Genomic DNA, 15278 nt, shown 5'->3' with positions numbered 1-15278 from the left:
CCTGTATCTTACGTGCTGGAGGGCAGTGTTGCAGTGAAAACCAATACAGCCTGTGGGCTGCATTCCCTGTGTAGGAAGGGTTCAGGTGGCAACACAGTCCACATGCTCCCCTGCTGCCTCCTGTCTCTGCTGTGCCCTAGTGTGTGCCATTACAGGTTGGCATGCAGTGAGATGAAGAGGGGCCTCCATCTTCCCTGTGTTTCTGCACTGTTCCGTCATGTGGAATTGCTTCCAAATCTCATCCCCTGATAGTTTTATGTCATTTGGTTTTCTTAAAGTATTGCTCATCAGGCTCCAGGTTGCAAAGCAGTTAAATGGAACAACCACCTGTACCTGTTACTGAGCAGCCCTTACATTTCAAGGGCTCATTAAGGGCAAAATCTACTGCTGTTCAGTTAGATACAGGTACTGTACTTGACTGCAGGACAGTGTTCATCTCTTGTACAGAGCTGGAAGGCCAGCAATCCATCTGCCACAGTCTCTTTCTCCCTGAATAGCTTCGGTATAAAATTCTTCAATTCACTGGGCCTCTCAAATGAAGAAATTGGCCATCCATGCTACATTAAACCCTGCTTGGAATATTTACAGATTTTTATAAACAAATACTTTAGTTTATACTAAACCTGGGGTTTAGGAGTATCCTTTGCCATTCTGACTCTTTACCAGTTAGAATCTTGCTGGTAATTATTTATGTGGAAAGCAGAAAGGCATTGAAGACTTCAGAGAGAGAGACTTCAGGCAAAAGAGGCTGTTGGGAGCTCCAGCTTTGCTTGTCTGATTTAATTGTAGTTAACTACTCAGTATAACTTAGCTAGGGATGAAAAGTCCCAGAGAAATCTGGAGGTAACGGGAGGGTCACAAAGTAGGAGTGGGCTGTGGTTGCTTGGAGGATATGAAAAAACAGACATGTAAGTCCAGTGAACATAGAGTCTGGTATAACAAGGATGGCAACTGGGCAAAGCCAAGCTTCTTCCTGACAGCATATACTGCTTCAGCTTTTTCAGAAGAGCTCCAACTCTTAAGAAGCCTGAGAACAAATAAACCTAGTCCTGGCACTTCCTTCACCCATGCTAGAAAGCTGTACGTTGCTGTGGTGACTGGCGAGTACAGTGCAAAAAATATCTTTTGTAGGGCAGCTTTATTTAACTTTTGAAAAAATAAGGTCAGAAATTTAGGGCAATTAGTGTGAGCAAAGCTCGGCAGGTTCACATCTCCCTTATGCAACCAGATCTCTAATTACTATCTGCATATTTTAAACACTTTATACAGTCCTTTGAAATACAGTCTTTCTCTAACTACAATCTTGTATGCAGTTTCTCACTTTTTTACCAGTTGAGAGCTGCATATGTTTTCTGTCTTAATTTGTAATTCTCTCCCCGTTTCATCTTCAGTAAAATATTTGAGTAAATTTTCCTATGTATTTACAATTGCATTTGGAATTATGGGTTATAACTTCAGTAAGTTGCATGGTTAGGAAACTGTAATTAACTTTTTAATTATACAGATTGAGCACCAAACTTCATATATATGTTTCATGGTAGCAGTTTATTACATTTGTAGATCTGCTTTGTCTAAGGCTGTGTTTTATTCTTTGAGAGCTGAGGCACACACCTGTTAAATTGAAGTAGGACTTGCTGTTTTGGAGATACTACTGATTCTACTGCCATAGTTTGTTTTGCTTGTTTCTAATATGTCAGGTTTTTTTGTTTACACAGAGACTTTGCTTATGTGGCAAGAGACAAAGACACGAGAATTCTAAAATGTCATGTGTTTCGATGTGACACACCTGCAAAAGCCATCGCTACCAGTTTACATGAAATCTGCTCAAAGGCAAGTGGATTTAAAATCAGCTGCATTCGTCTGTTTAGAGATCCCTGAGCCTTATACATACATGTAATCAGCAGTGTTACAAGAACGATGTAGAGAATTTGTAAAGGAAAGGATGCAAACGGATAGGAATTATGGGAGGGTGAGCATTTAGATTTGAGAAAGATGACTGTACTTTTTGGTCATTTTACCTTATAGATTTGACACCATTTCCTGGTTATTAATTTTGGTTTTCTTGGATGATCTGTTTATGAGTGTCCTCTGTACAGTCATTTCATGCAGCAGTAGCAAGGCAGCACATTCTTTACAGCAAGCAGTCTGACTGAAATGCTTTATAAAGAGGAAATTAAACCAATCTTCTTGAAGCTCTTTTACTCTTCTATTGAGCTGTGGTGGATTTGCAACTGCATCCCCCTTTTTAAAAATACTATGCTTCTTATTTTGGTTTTCATTAAAATATGGCAGTTTGCACCACAGGAAGAGTGGGCTGTGGGGACTAATAACTTTATTGGTTATCTCTGTGTAACTTGTTCCTCCTCATAAGTCACAGCCTTCTAGAAAAGCTATTTAGAAAACCTTCAAGTTCTGAAATTCTGCTGTATGCCTGTCATTTGCTTTTTACATTTTGTCTTCATGTTAGTGAATGGAATCAGTGATGCCAAACCCTCCTCTATAGTCAGTTGTATAATCTAAAAAGTTTTCATTTTTGCAACACCACAGATCTGGTACTGAACTTGTTAGTAATATCTCATGCAAGTAAGGTGAGCATTTGCACAGTGTGTGTTACTGTAGCCCTCTGGGCAGCACAGTTATGCCTGAGGCAGAAGGTAGCCCAGCAACTGTGCAAAGTCTGGCACGTTTGTCCTGGTTCGGGTGCCGGAGGGAGTAGCAGTAGCAGCACTCAGGTAGCTGCTTGGTTTGGCCAAGGAGTTGCAGGCTGTGCTTGGTGAAGTTTAACACCAGGGACTGCAGCAGTGGCTGACTGGAGAAGCCTAGACCTATTGTGTTCTTCCTAGTTCTTCTCCAATTCTCCAATTCACACAGGTGTTTCCAGCAAGTCTAGCAGGAAGAAACATGCTACACAGGCCCTAACGCAGCTGCTTTTATCCAGTAAGGTCAACATCAAGTAAATGCTGTGGTAGCTATACACAGGGATATCAAAAAGGGAGCAGAGCTGTCACACAAGTAACTACGACATGAAACTTCTGACATTAATTTTGGATAAGAGAACAACAAAAGAACAACTAGACATTTAAGACTATAGCTAATGGAACAGACGTAGCGTAAAGAAGCAGATAGCAATGATTCATATATGAGCTTTGGAAAACCTCTGTTAGCTTCCCTGGATACCTTCTCTGTCATATATTTGTAGGGAATAACCATCCAAAATGGCTATTTTGAAGTAGGTTTTTTTTTCCTCTTTTGCTACTATTATATATGTTGGGGGAAGAACAGGTTGTACTTTGCATGGGATTTTTAATTCCAGAATAAACATAAAGATGGAGGGAAAAATCATATACAGCAGAAGATAGTTCAGAGAGAAACCTAAATAATGAATACTTTTCTCTGTGCATTAAATATTTATATTTCTTGCTATATTACTCCTCCTCCTACCAGCTGCAATTTTACTGTTCAGAAAAATGGCTAGAGTTTTTTTCCTCCTCCATCTGTCTTTCATCTAGGCTTGTACACCACTTAAGTTCTTTATGTAGTAAAGGAATGGTGAATAAAGTGGAGGAAAATTAAAGTTGTTATTTAAAAAGAATAACCTGCTTAGTCATGTAGCTTCTGAATTACTTCAGATTTCAGAAACTAGGATTGTAATAGGAGTAAATTTTTTTTTTAAAATGTTGTATTATCACTGTCTTCTTCAGATTATGGCTGAACGGAAGAATGCTAAAGCCATGGCTTGCAGCTCATTGCAAGACAGGACAAATGTCACTCTTGATGTTCCTCTGCAAGGTACTGTGTTGCAGCTAGTATCCTCAGGATGGTCCTGTTTTAGATAAGTTTTGTTTCTGATGCAGCTTTGGATAAAAGTGGAGCATATTGAGTGGAGAGCAAGCCTGTCTTTTAATTAATGTATCTGACTGTAACCTGTTCCTGTTTTACTTTAATTATTTTTACTTGTTATGTTGACAGTAATGGACCTCTACTAAATTATGTCAACTTGTGCATTTCCTCTTTTATTTTGAAGTGCAAGTGTTGCAAATCCAGTCTTACTTTTTTGGGGATATTTGGACATAATGTCCTTTTCAAACCAAAATACCTCCTGACTTGAGACTGCAGCAGTTGGCCAAATCTTCCTGTTACAACCTGCCCCAGAAGGCGAGGGTAACCCAGATTCTTCTTAAAAGGTCCCTTGGGGTGGATTAGAGTGAAACAACACTGAGCGATCAGTGTTTGTAAATATACATATGTAGGGTTTATTTTGGTTGCAAAGGAAAACATGTATGTAGCCATGTTGGTATTATATACAGTACTATAGCAATATAAAAGCATAAAAATAACACTTAAAATGTATAAGGAAAGGTAAGAGAAGGAAAGGATAAAAGTAGAAAGATACATAGTCACCACCCGTTGGATCCAGCGATGAGAGTTGGTAGATGCAATTTCAATGTCTGTTGGCTGAAGTGACAGTCACAGTCTTGTGGAACTGATGGTCTTGATCCGGTGGGGGCAGCCCACAAAACTCAAAGATTTCATGAGTTATATACTCTCGGGTTCAGGGGGAAACGCTTAATACTGCCTGTGGACTGGGGAGTTTTACACTTGATGATGTAAAACTGGATCACAGGACATTAAATGAGTCTTTGACACCTTCTAAGATGTTACAGATGCCTGTTATGTCAGCACAGTTGAGTCCATAATGGCCCATCAGCAGAGATACCTCCAGGCCATGTGTGAATGTCTCAGTGCTTCCCCAGAGGGGAGTTATCACAGCTGAGTCATTTGTGTAAGGAGAAAGAAACACTACCCTGCCTCACAGGGCTTGCCTCTTTCCTTATCTCGTTTGACACCCAGCTTGTAGCCTGAGGTGTCAGGTGTGCACACCTTCAGCACCTGCGCAGCCACTGTGCACGTTGTTATCAAAGCACCCTGCTGGTTGTTGGAGCCCTTGGCATTAACAGTCCAGTCTCTCAAGGGAGTGGGAGACTGGAGTGGGAGAGTGCCAATGAGTCTGTGGGCTATGGCCTCCTCCCAGCCTTGTTTACTTTGCCTTAAACCTGAGGTGGTTAGACAATAGCACCACATTTATCTTACTTCACGTTCCAGTTAGGAGGCTCAACTCACAGTCCAGTTCCTTGAAATCCAGGAGGCATGTTTGGTGGGGATTGAGCTTTAATGATCTTAACAATGTTCTCAGCCATTAATAATTTCAGTCTCTCACACTTAAAACCAGAATATATTCCAGTTAAGCACTGGGATTCAGAGGAGCCGTAGGAGTACTCCTCCTAGGTTTCAGCATCTATTTTAGAAATTTCTGAGGCAAGGAGTGCAAGTGGGTTTTCGTCCAGCCGAAGGGTCTTCTGCACACTCTAATGCATTGTAGAAGGAAATTGCATTTTTGTGCCTTTATTAGTTATACCTTAGTAGCTGCTATTTTGAAAGTATTCCAGGAGAACAAACATACTTTGTGTTAGCTTTACAGGACATTATGTGCTTCTAGATCCACCAGTTTGTAATGAATATCTTACTTCTAATCCATACATCAACTTGTGTAATGGTCTGTGTAATGTGTAGTGTTCAGACAGTAGTATTGATTACTTGGAGACTGTATTTAGCATATTAGCAAGGATGGTATTAAAAGCAGATTCCAGATTTTACATAGTTATTTTAGTGAAACTTAGGTCTGTATGTCTCAAAAACCCATTCATCTATGTTTTCTGGTTTTTAATATGCCAGCAATATAATGTGACATTATTCTTAGTGTACACCAAACATCAGCTGATGAAAATTTATTCCTAATTCCTTTAGAAATTATTGAGGCTTGCTCTTGTTAGAAGTAAAAACCTGTTTTAATCAATACAATACCTTCAGAGTGCAATTACTGGGTAAACTATTCTATGTTTATTGATGAAATAAAAGTGTTTTTTCCTACTGTGAATGCTGATTAATAGAAATTGAATTTTGTTCCCATGCAGTAGATTTCCCAACACCAAAGACAGAACTGGTACAGAAGTTCCACGTCCAGTACCTGGGCATGCTACCTGTAGCTAAACCTGTGGGTATGTAACACTTAAGTGTCTTCCAAAGTACCTTGCATAAGCTCTGAAGGCTGGACTCTGGCTAGCCTAGGGTAAATGCATGGTTTTTGAAGGGTACCAACTCTTGTGTTTCAGCCATACGAATCAGGCACGAAGACATCAAATATTCAGGGCATCATACGAACATGTGTTTTGCAGCCAGGGTATTTTGGGAGCTGCCAAGAAAGCGAAGTTTCTTTCTACATCTTCCTCTGAATATAAGCTCTGCTACTAATGAGAAGGGCCCTAGAGATCTGAAATGGTGCAGCAGCTAAACAAGATGCTGTTGTGGTTTTTATAAGCCAGAGACACCTGTTTTGGTTTTGCAGATGAAGAAATACAACTTCACAATACTTCCTTCCATTATCAGAATAATTTTAATAAGGAACCCAGAACAATCTGTTTTCTGTACTACAGTGTGAAGATAAAAAGTTTTGTTATTGTTTACATATTTTATTTTTCATTATTGCATTTTCTTCTCTTTTAGGAATGGATACTCTGAATAGTGCCATTGAGAGTCTTATGGCTTCCTCTAGCAAAGATGACTGGATGGCAGTTACCATGAATGTTGCTGATGCTACTGTCACAGTAATCAATGAAAGAGTAAGGCAGACTGTCTTGTTTAAAACACATTTAACATGAGTGTTGAAAACCAGGAACACAGAAACGTTAGTAGAGTTAATTTACACTGGAATTCATTTGTTTATTTTGCATTTTGTTTCTTTCCAGAATCTGCAGAGGCTCTTACTGCTTGTATCAGCTTCAGTTTTCTTTACCATTCCAAGCATGTTCTCAGAAATAAAAAGTATTCATTAGATACTTAAATTCAGTTTCTAGGAATTTGGAGCCTAAAATGTTGTAGGTTAAGCCTCAAGTAACAATCCTAAATTCCAAACTATATTTACTTTATTCTTGGTATGGAAGCCAAGAGTAATATTTAAATCTTTGTTACAGAGGAAAATGTCGAGCATTTTCCATAGAGAGTAATACAGTGAAACTTTTGAAGAAAGTCTTTTATATATGTCTTTTGATGAGCTACTAAACCAGCATCTCTATAGCATACCAGTGATAGGGGAGCACATTTTGGAGTCGTTATAGGGATGTTGTTTTGTTTCTTCACAAAACGAGCAGTTTGTGAAATGTACAACATGCTCTGTGCTAACGTTCAAAGCCTTGGTTTTCCAGTGACAGCCTAGAAGGAGACCCAGCCCAGGCCTGAGCACGCTGGGCATATGCAGATAAATCAGGAATTACAATACTATTTCAGCATATCCTCCTATTTAATCAAACTTGGAAACTCCACAGAATATCCAAGAGTAATGGTCATTTGATTCATTACCAGAATGAAGAGGAAGTCATGGTGGAGTGTCGTGTGCGGTTCCTGTCCTTCATGGGAGTAGGCAAAGACATTCACACATTCGCCTTCATTATGGATACAGGAAACCAGCATTTTGAGTGCCACGTTTTTTGGTGCGAACCAAATGCAGGCAACGTATCAGAAGCTGTTCAGGCTGCTTGTATGGTAAGTGACCTTCTTCAAAGGCATCTGATAGCACTTAGATTTTTCACTGTCTCCATAAATAATCATCTTTCGAAATTTGCAATTATATTAATTTCAAGGCAGAAAAAGAATGAACAGATAAAAATAGGAATTGGTATTATTATATATTTAATCAATTAAAATCCAAACATTTAAAGTTTGAAATGCCAGTTTAGTGAATAATGCCCCTTTAATCATCCTCCTTCTTAACCTTTGCAACGTCTCTGTAAGTTAGAAATTTTTTCTTTAAGTTAGAAATTTTTTCTTTCACTACACAATTGTTATACAATCCAATGGCAATATAGTGAAAATAATCCCTGTTCCAAAGTAGCTGAACCCAGAAAACTTATTTTTCAGTTTTCAAATGGCTGTTTATATGATGTAGTATCTGTTGTGTGCTAATGAAGTTTCTGCCCACACACTGACAGACCAATGTCCTGTTAACTTGAGCTATGCTTTCTGTCACAGCCAAAACAGAGGTTTGGCTATATTTAATGAGAAAGTACTGAGAGTGTATTTGAAATGCTCTGTGAAATTATTGGATAGAGTATTGATTGCAGAATGGTTTTGTTTTGTTGCAGTTACGGTATCAGAAGTGCTTAGTAGCCAGACCTCCTTCACAGAAAGTTCGACCACCCCCACCTCCTGCAGACTCGGTGACTAGAAGAGTTACAACTAATGTAAAAAGAGGAGTGTTGTCTCTCATTGACACTTTGAAACAGAAACGTCCGGTCACTGAGATGCCATAGCTGCGCAAGAGGGAAGATTCTTCTAACATTTAACTGAAGATAACAGTAGCTACACTAAGGAAAATGAACTGACGATATCTGGCCTTCCATTTCAATTGCTGATGCTTTGTCTTCAGAGAATTTACCCTTATCAAAACAATATTAGACAAGCATGTTCTCTCGTTCTTGCCACCATCGTCTGATATGAAAAGAAGCATGAATAATTTTTTTGCTGTCAGTGAGTTACATCATGGGCAATGGAAGGTTTGTTTGATTGTAAATACATGAACATTACCTAAACTCACACAAAAAAAGAATATGGCCATGTCCCTCCCAGTGAACTCATGCTAAAACCCATGGAGTGAATGATGCCTGAGTTAAAATTTCACCTTCTTGAGCTGGATTTGTCACAAACCAATCGTAAATCCTACAGCACTTTGCTGTGTTTTCAACACTGGAATGAGTACCAAGTATTAGCTACCATTGAATTACTGTAGATTAAATAACAAGTTTTGTTTTTTACAGAACCACACCTGTTAGTTTTAAATTGTTTGTCAGCGTTGGTCTAGCAGCCACTTTATCATCTCCCTGACATGCTTTGGAATCATGGTGTAATTATTTCATCTTTTGGTTACACATTGTGGTCTTAGAGAAGAATTGTGTTTAAAACCAAATCAATGATGAAAAATCCAGAAATGGTTTTAGTAATTGAGTTGCAGGGTGATCAGCTGAAGCTTTTCACCTTTAAACATACAAATGAAACTGTTGGCTGTTAAATTTATTCTCCTAAATCTGTCATTTATTCATCAGAAATACCATTTGTTTCATGCAGGGCTCAAAACAATCAGGACTAAGTAAGAAATAATGATTTTATTGTCTTAAAACTGTTATAGAGGCTAAACTATTCCATACTTTCTCCATTCAAGTGTTTGATGAAACATTCAATTCCGTATCTGGTTGCACAATTCCCCCTTCCCCTAGAGTTTGCTGCTGAATATTTAGCATGCCAGAAAAAGAACAGTTATGTTTCTTGTTATTTACAAAATTCCATGAAATTATTTTACTTTTAATGCTCTTGTAACAAAATTAGAAGAGAGTTGTTTTCTAAGAGGGTAGTGCTTCAGGTGATACAACATGATTTCAGTGCTTTTGCTCCAAAGGCTTCATCTGATTGCTTTCATTGACACACCTGCAGACCCTCACAAATCAGCCCAGCATTGCCCTCAAAATTGCACCTCAGGCTAATTTTGAAATGCAGTTATGCATCTTCAGTCTTTCCCTTGGCCATCTTCTGTCTAGACCTGCAGATTGGTACACACTTTGGACATGGAACATTAAAAGTATTTTTAACTAGTGTTAAAAATGTTTTCCCTCCATTTATAGATAAGTTCCAAACCGTGTCTCCCAAGTCTGCAAATCTGGTCATACTGCAAAGATAAAGGAACATTGTCAATGTTATTCTTACAATAACTCCTTTTTATTTTACTATGCAAGAGACTGTTACAAACAAACTATTTTCTTTTTTATTTCCTTGTTTAAAGAAATTAGTGACAACACCTGGGCAAAGTAACTTAGGAACACAACAGGAAAAGAATGACGATTCCAGAAATTTCTGCATTGAAAAAATGCAGAAATGTCATTAAACTAAACTCAGCATGATGTATGACCAAATGTCAGGTGCAGGCTAGCTATGCAACTATGGTAATTATATTTAGCTCTCTAGAATACGCTCTGAAAAGCTGATCCTCCACCCATCTGAGATCTCTTCCTGAAGGAGATTCTGCACCTCAGGCACTGAAGCAATTGTTTCCCCTCTCAGGGCTCACATTCTTGCCATCTCCTTTGCACCAGCTCTATTGCTTGTACAGCTGGAAGAGAAGCTGCTTGTGCTGAGTGTGCAGGGAGAGCTGCAGGTGAGGGGATGCAAACAACTGCCCTCCTCCCCCTAATCAGTACCAGTGGTTTAACGAGTACAAAGCCAGATCACAAAGCATGGGCATGGCAGCTTGCACACCTGCTTCTGTAGTTTCTAATATTGATCCCAGTCACCTCTGCTAGGAGCAGTATAAAAACTCACTTCCTACCAGAGAACCACAAAACTGTTTGGGTTGGAAGAGACCTTAAAGATCATCTGGTTCCAACCCCCCTGCCATAGGCAAAGACACCTTCCACTAGACTGGGTTGCTGAGCCCCATCCATCCTGGCCTTGAACACTTCCAGGGATGACTGCCCTTAAAATGTGGTGGCTAACACTACCTTTAGGTATATTTGTGAAGTTAAGAGATAAAAGTTTCTTTTTTTGGCATTGTGCCAGTGATTCAGATTTTATTTTAAATTACTTCAACAGTGTCTTTTTAAAGTTCCAGCTGGGAACAGCGTGATTTGGGATTTGCAGCTGTTGTACAACAGTGAAATAGTTTTAAGCAGTATAATTAAATTTCATCATTGCACCTCTACAGTGCTGATTCTCCCCAGGAAAGATCTGGACTCTAACTAAACCAACACTTAGTGAGCAGCAGTGTGAAGTTCTGCACCAGTGTTGTCAAGGCTATGAGTATCTGGTTAGTTTTCAGTAGCAATGTGTGCAATTGCAGGAAGGGCTGAGAAGATAGAAGGGTATTTGAAAAGCTGTATTTCACTCACCAGTGTTTGTTTTAACAGGTTTGTGTCTGTTAACAAAATGTTGTTGATTTTGCAAGTACTTAAGCAGTGTGCTTAATGATTGTCTGACTATATGTGGCCTTTTTGCTTCAGTAGATCTCCTTATTCTCCAAAAGATTTAATATACATCCAGGTGTTTGCAGAGTTGGAGCCTAATATTGCAAAGCCCATTATCTTTTGTTAAACAGTATATTCAGATGCTCTTTTTACCATGGCCAAAAAAGTATGTATGGGGGGTGTGTGTTTGAGCAACTGCCACTGTTCTAGTTGATGTTATAGCGACCCTTCAGTTATCTATGCATTTTTTATAATACCTAGTGATTCTGTAGACTGGCAGCCATGTTCACTATGCCTTGTATGTCTGATGCCATATTCTAACTTAACCTGTTAAATACAGCTTAAAATATTTTTATTTTATTTATTCTATTTTTACTGAAATATCCTGCATTATTATGTTGATGTATTGTCTTTACCGGACGTGCTCTTGTAACATTCTCCACTCTGTATACTATAGGTTGCCTAAAAAAGGCAGGCTTTGTAATTATTTGTAGTCACATTTTTATTGAAGTCTGTAGAAACGTCATGTAAAGCAAAGCTAATTTCTTCATTTTTTTCAATGCAAGTACTAAGTTAGAGGTGAGTATCACGTGTCAGTCAGTCATGTCATTAACACACTCCCTTGCAGAAGCAAGGAAATTTATTTTCAGTCAATGACTAAAAGATAAAAGCCTTTCTTTTGAAATCTGCAGTGCTGGCTGAAGGTTTTTTTTAAGCCACTTACTGTTTCATTTGAAGGGGAGCAAGGGGGGCTGTGAGAGATGTAAGGCCACAGAGGCCACCTACAGGATGGTTAAATGGGAATAACAAAAATTGCATGGAAGGGCATAGAATCCATTCACAGTAAAATGAGGTTTTAGTGATATACTTCCTGTGCAGAGTCACATGTACCTAGAGAAGTAATATGCCCTTATGAGACAGAGGAACAAAAACTATGTAGTATCTAATAGATTAATCAGTTCTGTGTCATTGAGAGTTCTACATCTTTTTCCTTTTAAATGTATCAAGCATTTCATAGATCATTTACCTAGAGATCTAAACCTGTTAGTGTATCACCCATGGAAAAGAGAACTTTCTCATTTCAACAGTGAGTATGGCCTCAGCATTTCAGCATTACCATCGACCACATTACTCCTTTCTTGGGCAGGTTAATTAACACAGTGCTACAACTTGTATGTACAGTCAGCCAAAGCAGGTTTGTTTTAACAGCAGTAAGAAAGAAAGAAGGAAACACATCCACTGTTTATTAGGAGAGCCCAGTCTTACATAAAGCACCTGACTGACACAGAAAAGGACAATTTTCCCTGCTGTTGGCCACTTCTCCACATTTAAATGTAATCTGTTCTGAGAATAAATTTAGCTGCATAAAGTGATTGTCTCAACTGTTACTGCTCCATGAAACTGGGAAATTATTTTTTTGTTCCAAATGGTGGTTGAGGGACGGGAAAAACATAGTGGTGGGTTTAGAGACAATAGCAATACAATGGAGACTTTTGCATCTGGAAAGTTGAATCAGCATTTCCTAGTTGAAAATTACAAACTGGGACAACTGGATTACTGAAAAACAGTTACATAAGATACAGTTTTACTGTGAAAAGTCATTGAGTGTTAACTTGATGTACAAGCATCTGCAAGCCATCTGGACTCAGTCCCAGATGTTTCCACCAAGTAAAGCTCAGTGCTTACAAAGCTGCTGACCTGCAGAGTCAAAATATTCACTCTCTGATATTCTTAGTAAGACATCAAGATTCTAACTGGTTTAGCTTCCATACCATTTCATAAATGCAAATTCTGAAAGCAAGATGAGGTTGATTGTGGGACATCATGACATATATTACATAAGTAGCCCAGAAATTCTGTCATCAGATACATACATGGATGTTCTTTTACAAGTAATTTTAAGTTTAAGAATGAATGATACAGATCTTGATTTAAAAAGAAATCATTCTCTAACCACAGAATCTCTTAAGTTTATTTTAAGCATTTAACAACCATACAGGAAGAAAAAAAAATTAAATCTTAGTGTCCATTCCCACTGTCCAACATGTAGAATCTCTCCTCCTCCTAGATGGTTTTGAAATAAGAATTTCTTTTTTTCCAGTTCTACATATTGCAGTGCACAGGTCTAAATCTATCCTTACAGGTTTGCTCAAAAACAAGAGCAGAATTCACTATGTAAATGGAATGGGTAAGGACCATAGGTTGCTCACAGGGATATGCAGGAGGTGTGGGATGTCTTTGCCTAGGAGAGCTGGCTCAGATTAAAATGCTAAAAGAAAGTTTCAGTGATTCAGTGAAGCAACAATATCCAATGAACACGAGCCAGCTGTTTATGTTGCTGGTGTAGTATCATTCACATCCTTTCTTATAAAGGTACTGCTGATCCATTGACACTGACTGGTGTGGGTGAAGAAAAAGTAGAGATGTTAAAACATTTTCTCTGGATTGGTCTAAATCCAGACCCATATGTCAAATCGATTAAGATTCCATGCTCCATTTTGTTGCTGCTCATGCCAACACTCTTGCCAAGTATCTTAAATGGTTGCCTAGAGGAAAATTTCTCTTCTGGGCCACAGCTACCTTTGCCTTTCTATATTGCTATGCTGTTTCATTTTTAGAACACTTCTAAACACAAATCAGATTATTGTTAAAAGTATCTTTGTGTCTCTCTTTATGCTCTGCTCAGATGATAAAACAACCGTAGCTATTTTAAAGTTATTTAATCTTTGCTGGGAAGAGGGAGCAGCTTAGAAGCCCATGACTGTTTCCAAAGATAGGCAAACTACTCTGTGTTCAGTCATTATTCAGCTGACTAGCAGTAACATTTATAAACATAAGTTGTTTTGACAGTATCAGCTCTTTTCAACTAAGAAGTGCTTGTGTTAAGAAATTGATCAGGAGCAATTATGAGCCGTGACATAGTCTGACATGACATTATGATGACAGTTCAGCATTTCTAACATGAGAATATTTTATCTGTTTTTCATTGTTAATATTTTGAAGTACACCTGAGTAGAAACCAAGGGTGTAAGTACGAGAAAGCCTGTGCATGGCCCTTAGTATACTTGGCCAGTTTCCTGTGCAAAAGTTCACATCTAGTTTTAGAAATAAAGGTGAGCTGACGGGCTTACTGTGCAAAGCATCAAAGTGGAAACTCGCAAAAAAGGTGCCTAGCACTTGTAAAGAAAAGTAGCCACTTAAAAAACGCAGTCTCACTTAAAAAAAAATATCCATTTGAAATTGATTGCTCTTACAGAACTAGGCCATGATGGGGGGTCAGATGTATGATTTAACTTGTCAATTTAAAGTGTATAGCAAGAGATTACAGTTTTTGACCTCACTCCTCGCAACAGTCTTATTAGCCTTAGGCAGCTGAGCTTCATTCACTTTAAAGTGTGATTAGCGGATTAAAAATTACTATATAACCTGGATACTTCTACACAAATAGCCCATAACATAGCTCTTTCCCACACCAAGATTATCCTGCATAAATATATACTGTAATCAAAGAGTATTGATTAATATACAGGAATCTTTACCTTCTGTATAAAGGAAGAGCCAAGTTTGAAGGTTCCCATGGTCAGAGATGTTTAAGCACAGTTGGCTTGACCATTTTAGACAGGGGTGGTGGAAATATTCAACCACTTGGACCCTGTGCTCCAGTCTGGCTATGAAAGTGATGGTGACTTGATACCCTGAGTTTGTTTCCTTGCAAACTTTCCTATGATGTTATCACTCTGGAGGCAAAGTGATTTTCTCAGGCTTCAATACAACCCCGTTATGTCCTGCACGTGCCCTTCGAGGAGGTGTCTGTCTCTCAGACACCTTGCCCAGAGGGGACAAATGACATGTACACTTTGGCACTTCAGGCACAGCTGTGTGTGAATCAGGGTTGGTAGATTTCTTCAGCCGAACGTGGCTGTTTGTTTGGTGCACGTTCTTGTGTGTTACTGACTGCTTTAGACACAGGTATGTTACGGACTGCTTTAGGCACGGATGTACTACTGACTGCTTTTGTTCTGAACACATTCTTCTGTTGTATGTCACTGACTGCTTTTGTTCTGGGCACATGCTTTTGTTGTGTTTTACTGACTGCTTTTGTTCTGCACACATTCTTCTGTTGTATGTTACTGACTGCTTTTGTTCTGGGCACATTCTTTTGTTGTATGTTACTGACTGCTTTTGTTCTGGGCACATGCTTTTGTTGTGTGTCACTGA

The 15278-nt window shown here is 38.7% G+C and overlaps 2 protein-coding genes across 28 annotated transcripts in view; one reads left to right on the top strand and one right to left on the bottom strand.

Annotated features, from left to right (window-relative positions):
- The window catches only part of APBB2 (amyloid beta precursor protein binding family B member 2), a 178433-nt gene extending 166688 nt beyond the window's left edge, over positions 1-11745 (top strand). For 18 of the 20 annotated variants that reach the window (XM_027642569.1, XM_027642570.1, XM_027642579.1 and 15 more), the window contains 6 exons: positions 1716-1830; positions 3702-3789; positions 5973-6056; positions 6562-6677; positions 7417-7596; positions 8196-11745. In XM_027642569.1, the coding sequence (XP_027498370.1) occupies positions 1716-1830; positions 3702-3789; positions 5973-6056; positions 6562-6677; positions 7417-7596; positions 8196-8363 (751 nt within the window). In that variant the 3' untranslated portion in view covers positions 8364-11745. The remainder of the gene's footprint in view (positions 1-1715; positions 1831-3701; positions 3790-5972; positions 6057-6561; positions 6678-7416; positions 7597-8195) is intronic. The other 2 variants (XM_027642571.1, XM_027642582.1) reach the window with 1 other exon arrangement.
- Positions 11746-12623: 878 nt separating this feature from the next.
- The window catches only part of NSUN7 (NOP2/Sun RNA methyltransferase family member 7), a 20297-nt gene continuing 17642 nt past the window's right edge, over positions 12624-15278 (bottom strand). For 6 of the 8 annotated variants that reach the window (XM_027642591.1, XM_027642589.1, XM_027642590.1 and 3 more), the window contains one exon: positions 12624-15278. This exon is cut by the window's right edge and continues 225 nt beyond it. In XM_027642591.1, coding sequence (XP_027498392.1) covers positions 14793-15278 — 486 coding nt within the window. In that variant the 3' untranslated portion in view covers positions 12624-14792. The other 2 variants (XR_003527552.1, XM_027642595.1) reach the window with 2 other exon arrangements.

Source organism: Corapipo altera, unplaced genomic scaffold (genome assembly GCF_003945725.1).
Source record: "Corapipo altera isolate COAL_440 unplaced genomic scaffold, ASM394572v1 22, whole genome shotgun sequence".
NCBI classification, from domain to species: domain Eukaryota; kingdom Metazoa; phylum Chordata; class Aves; order Passeriformes; family Pipridae; genus Corapipo; species Corapipo altera.
The sequence above is the reverse complement of the archived record's forward strand: the minus strand, read 5'-3'. Positions and strand labels throughout refer to the sequence as shown.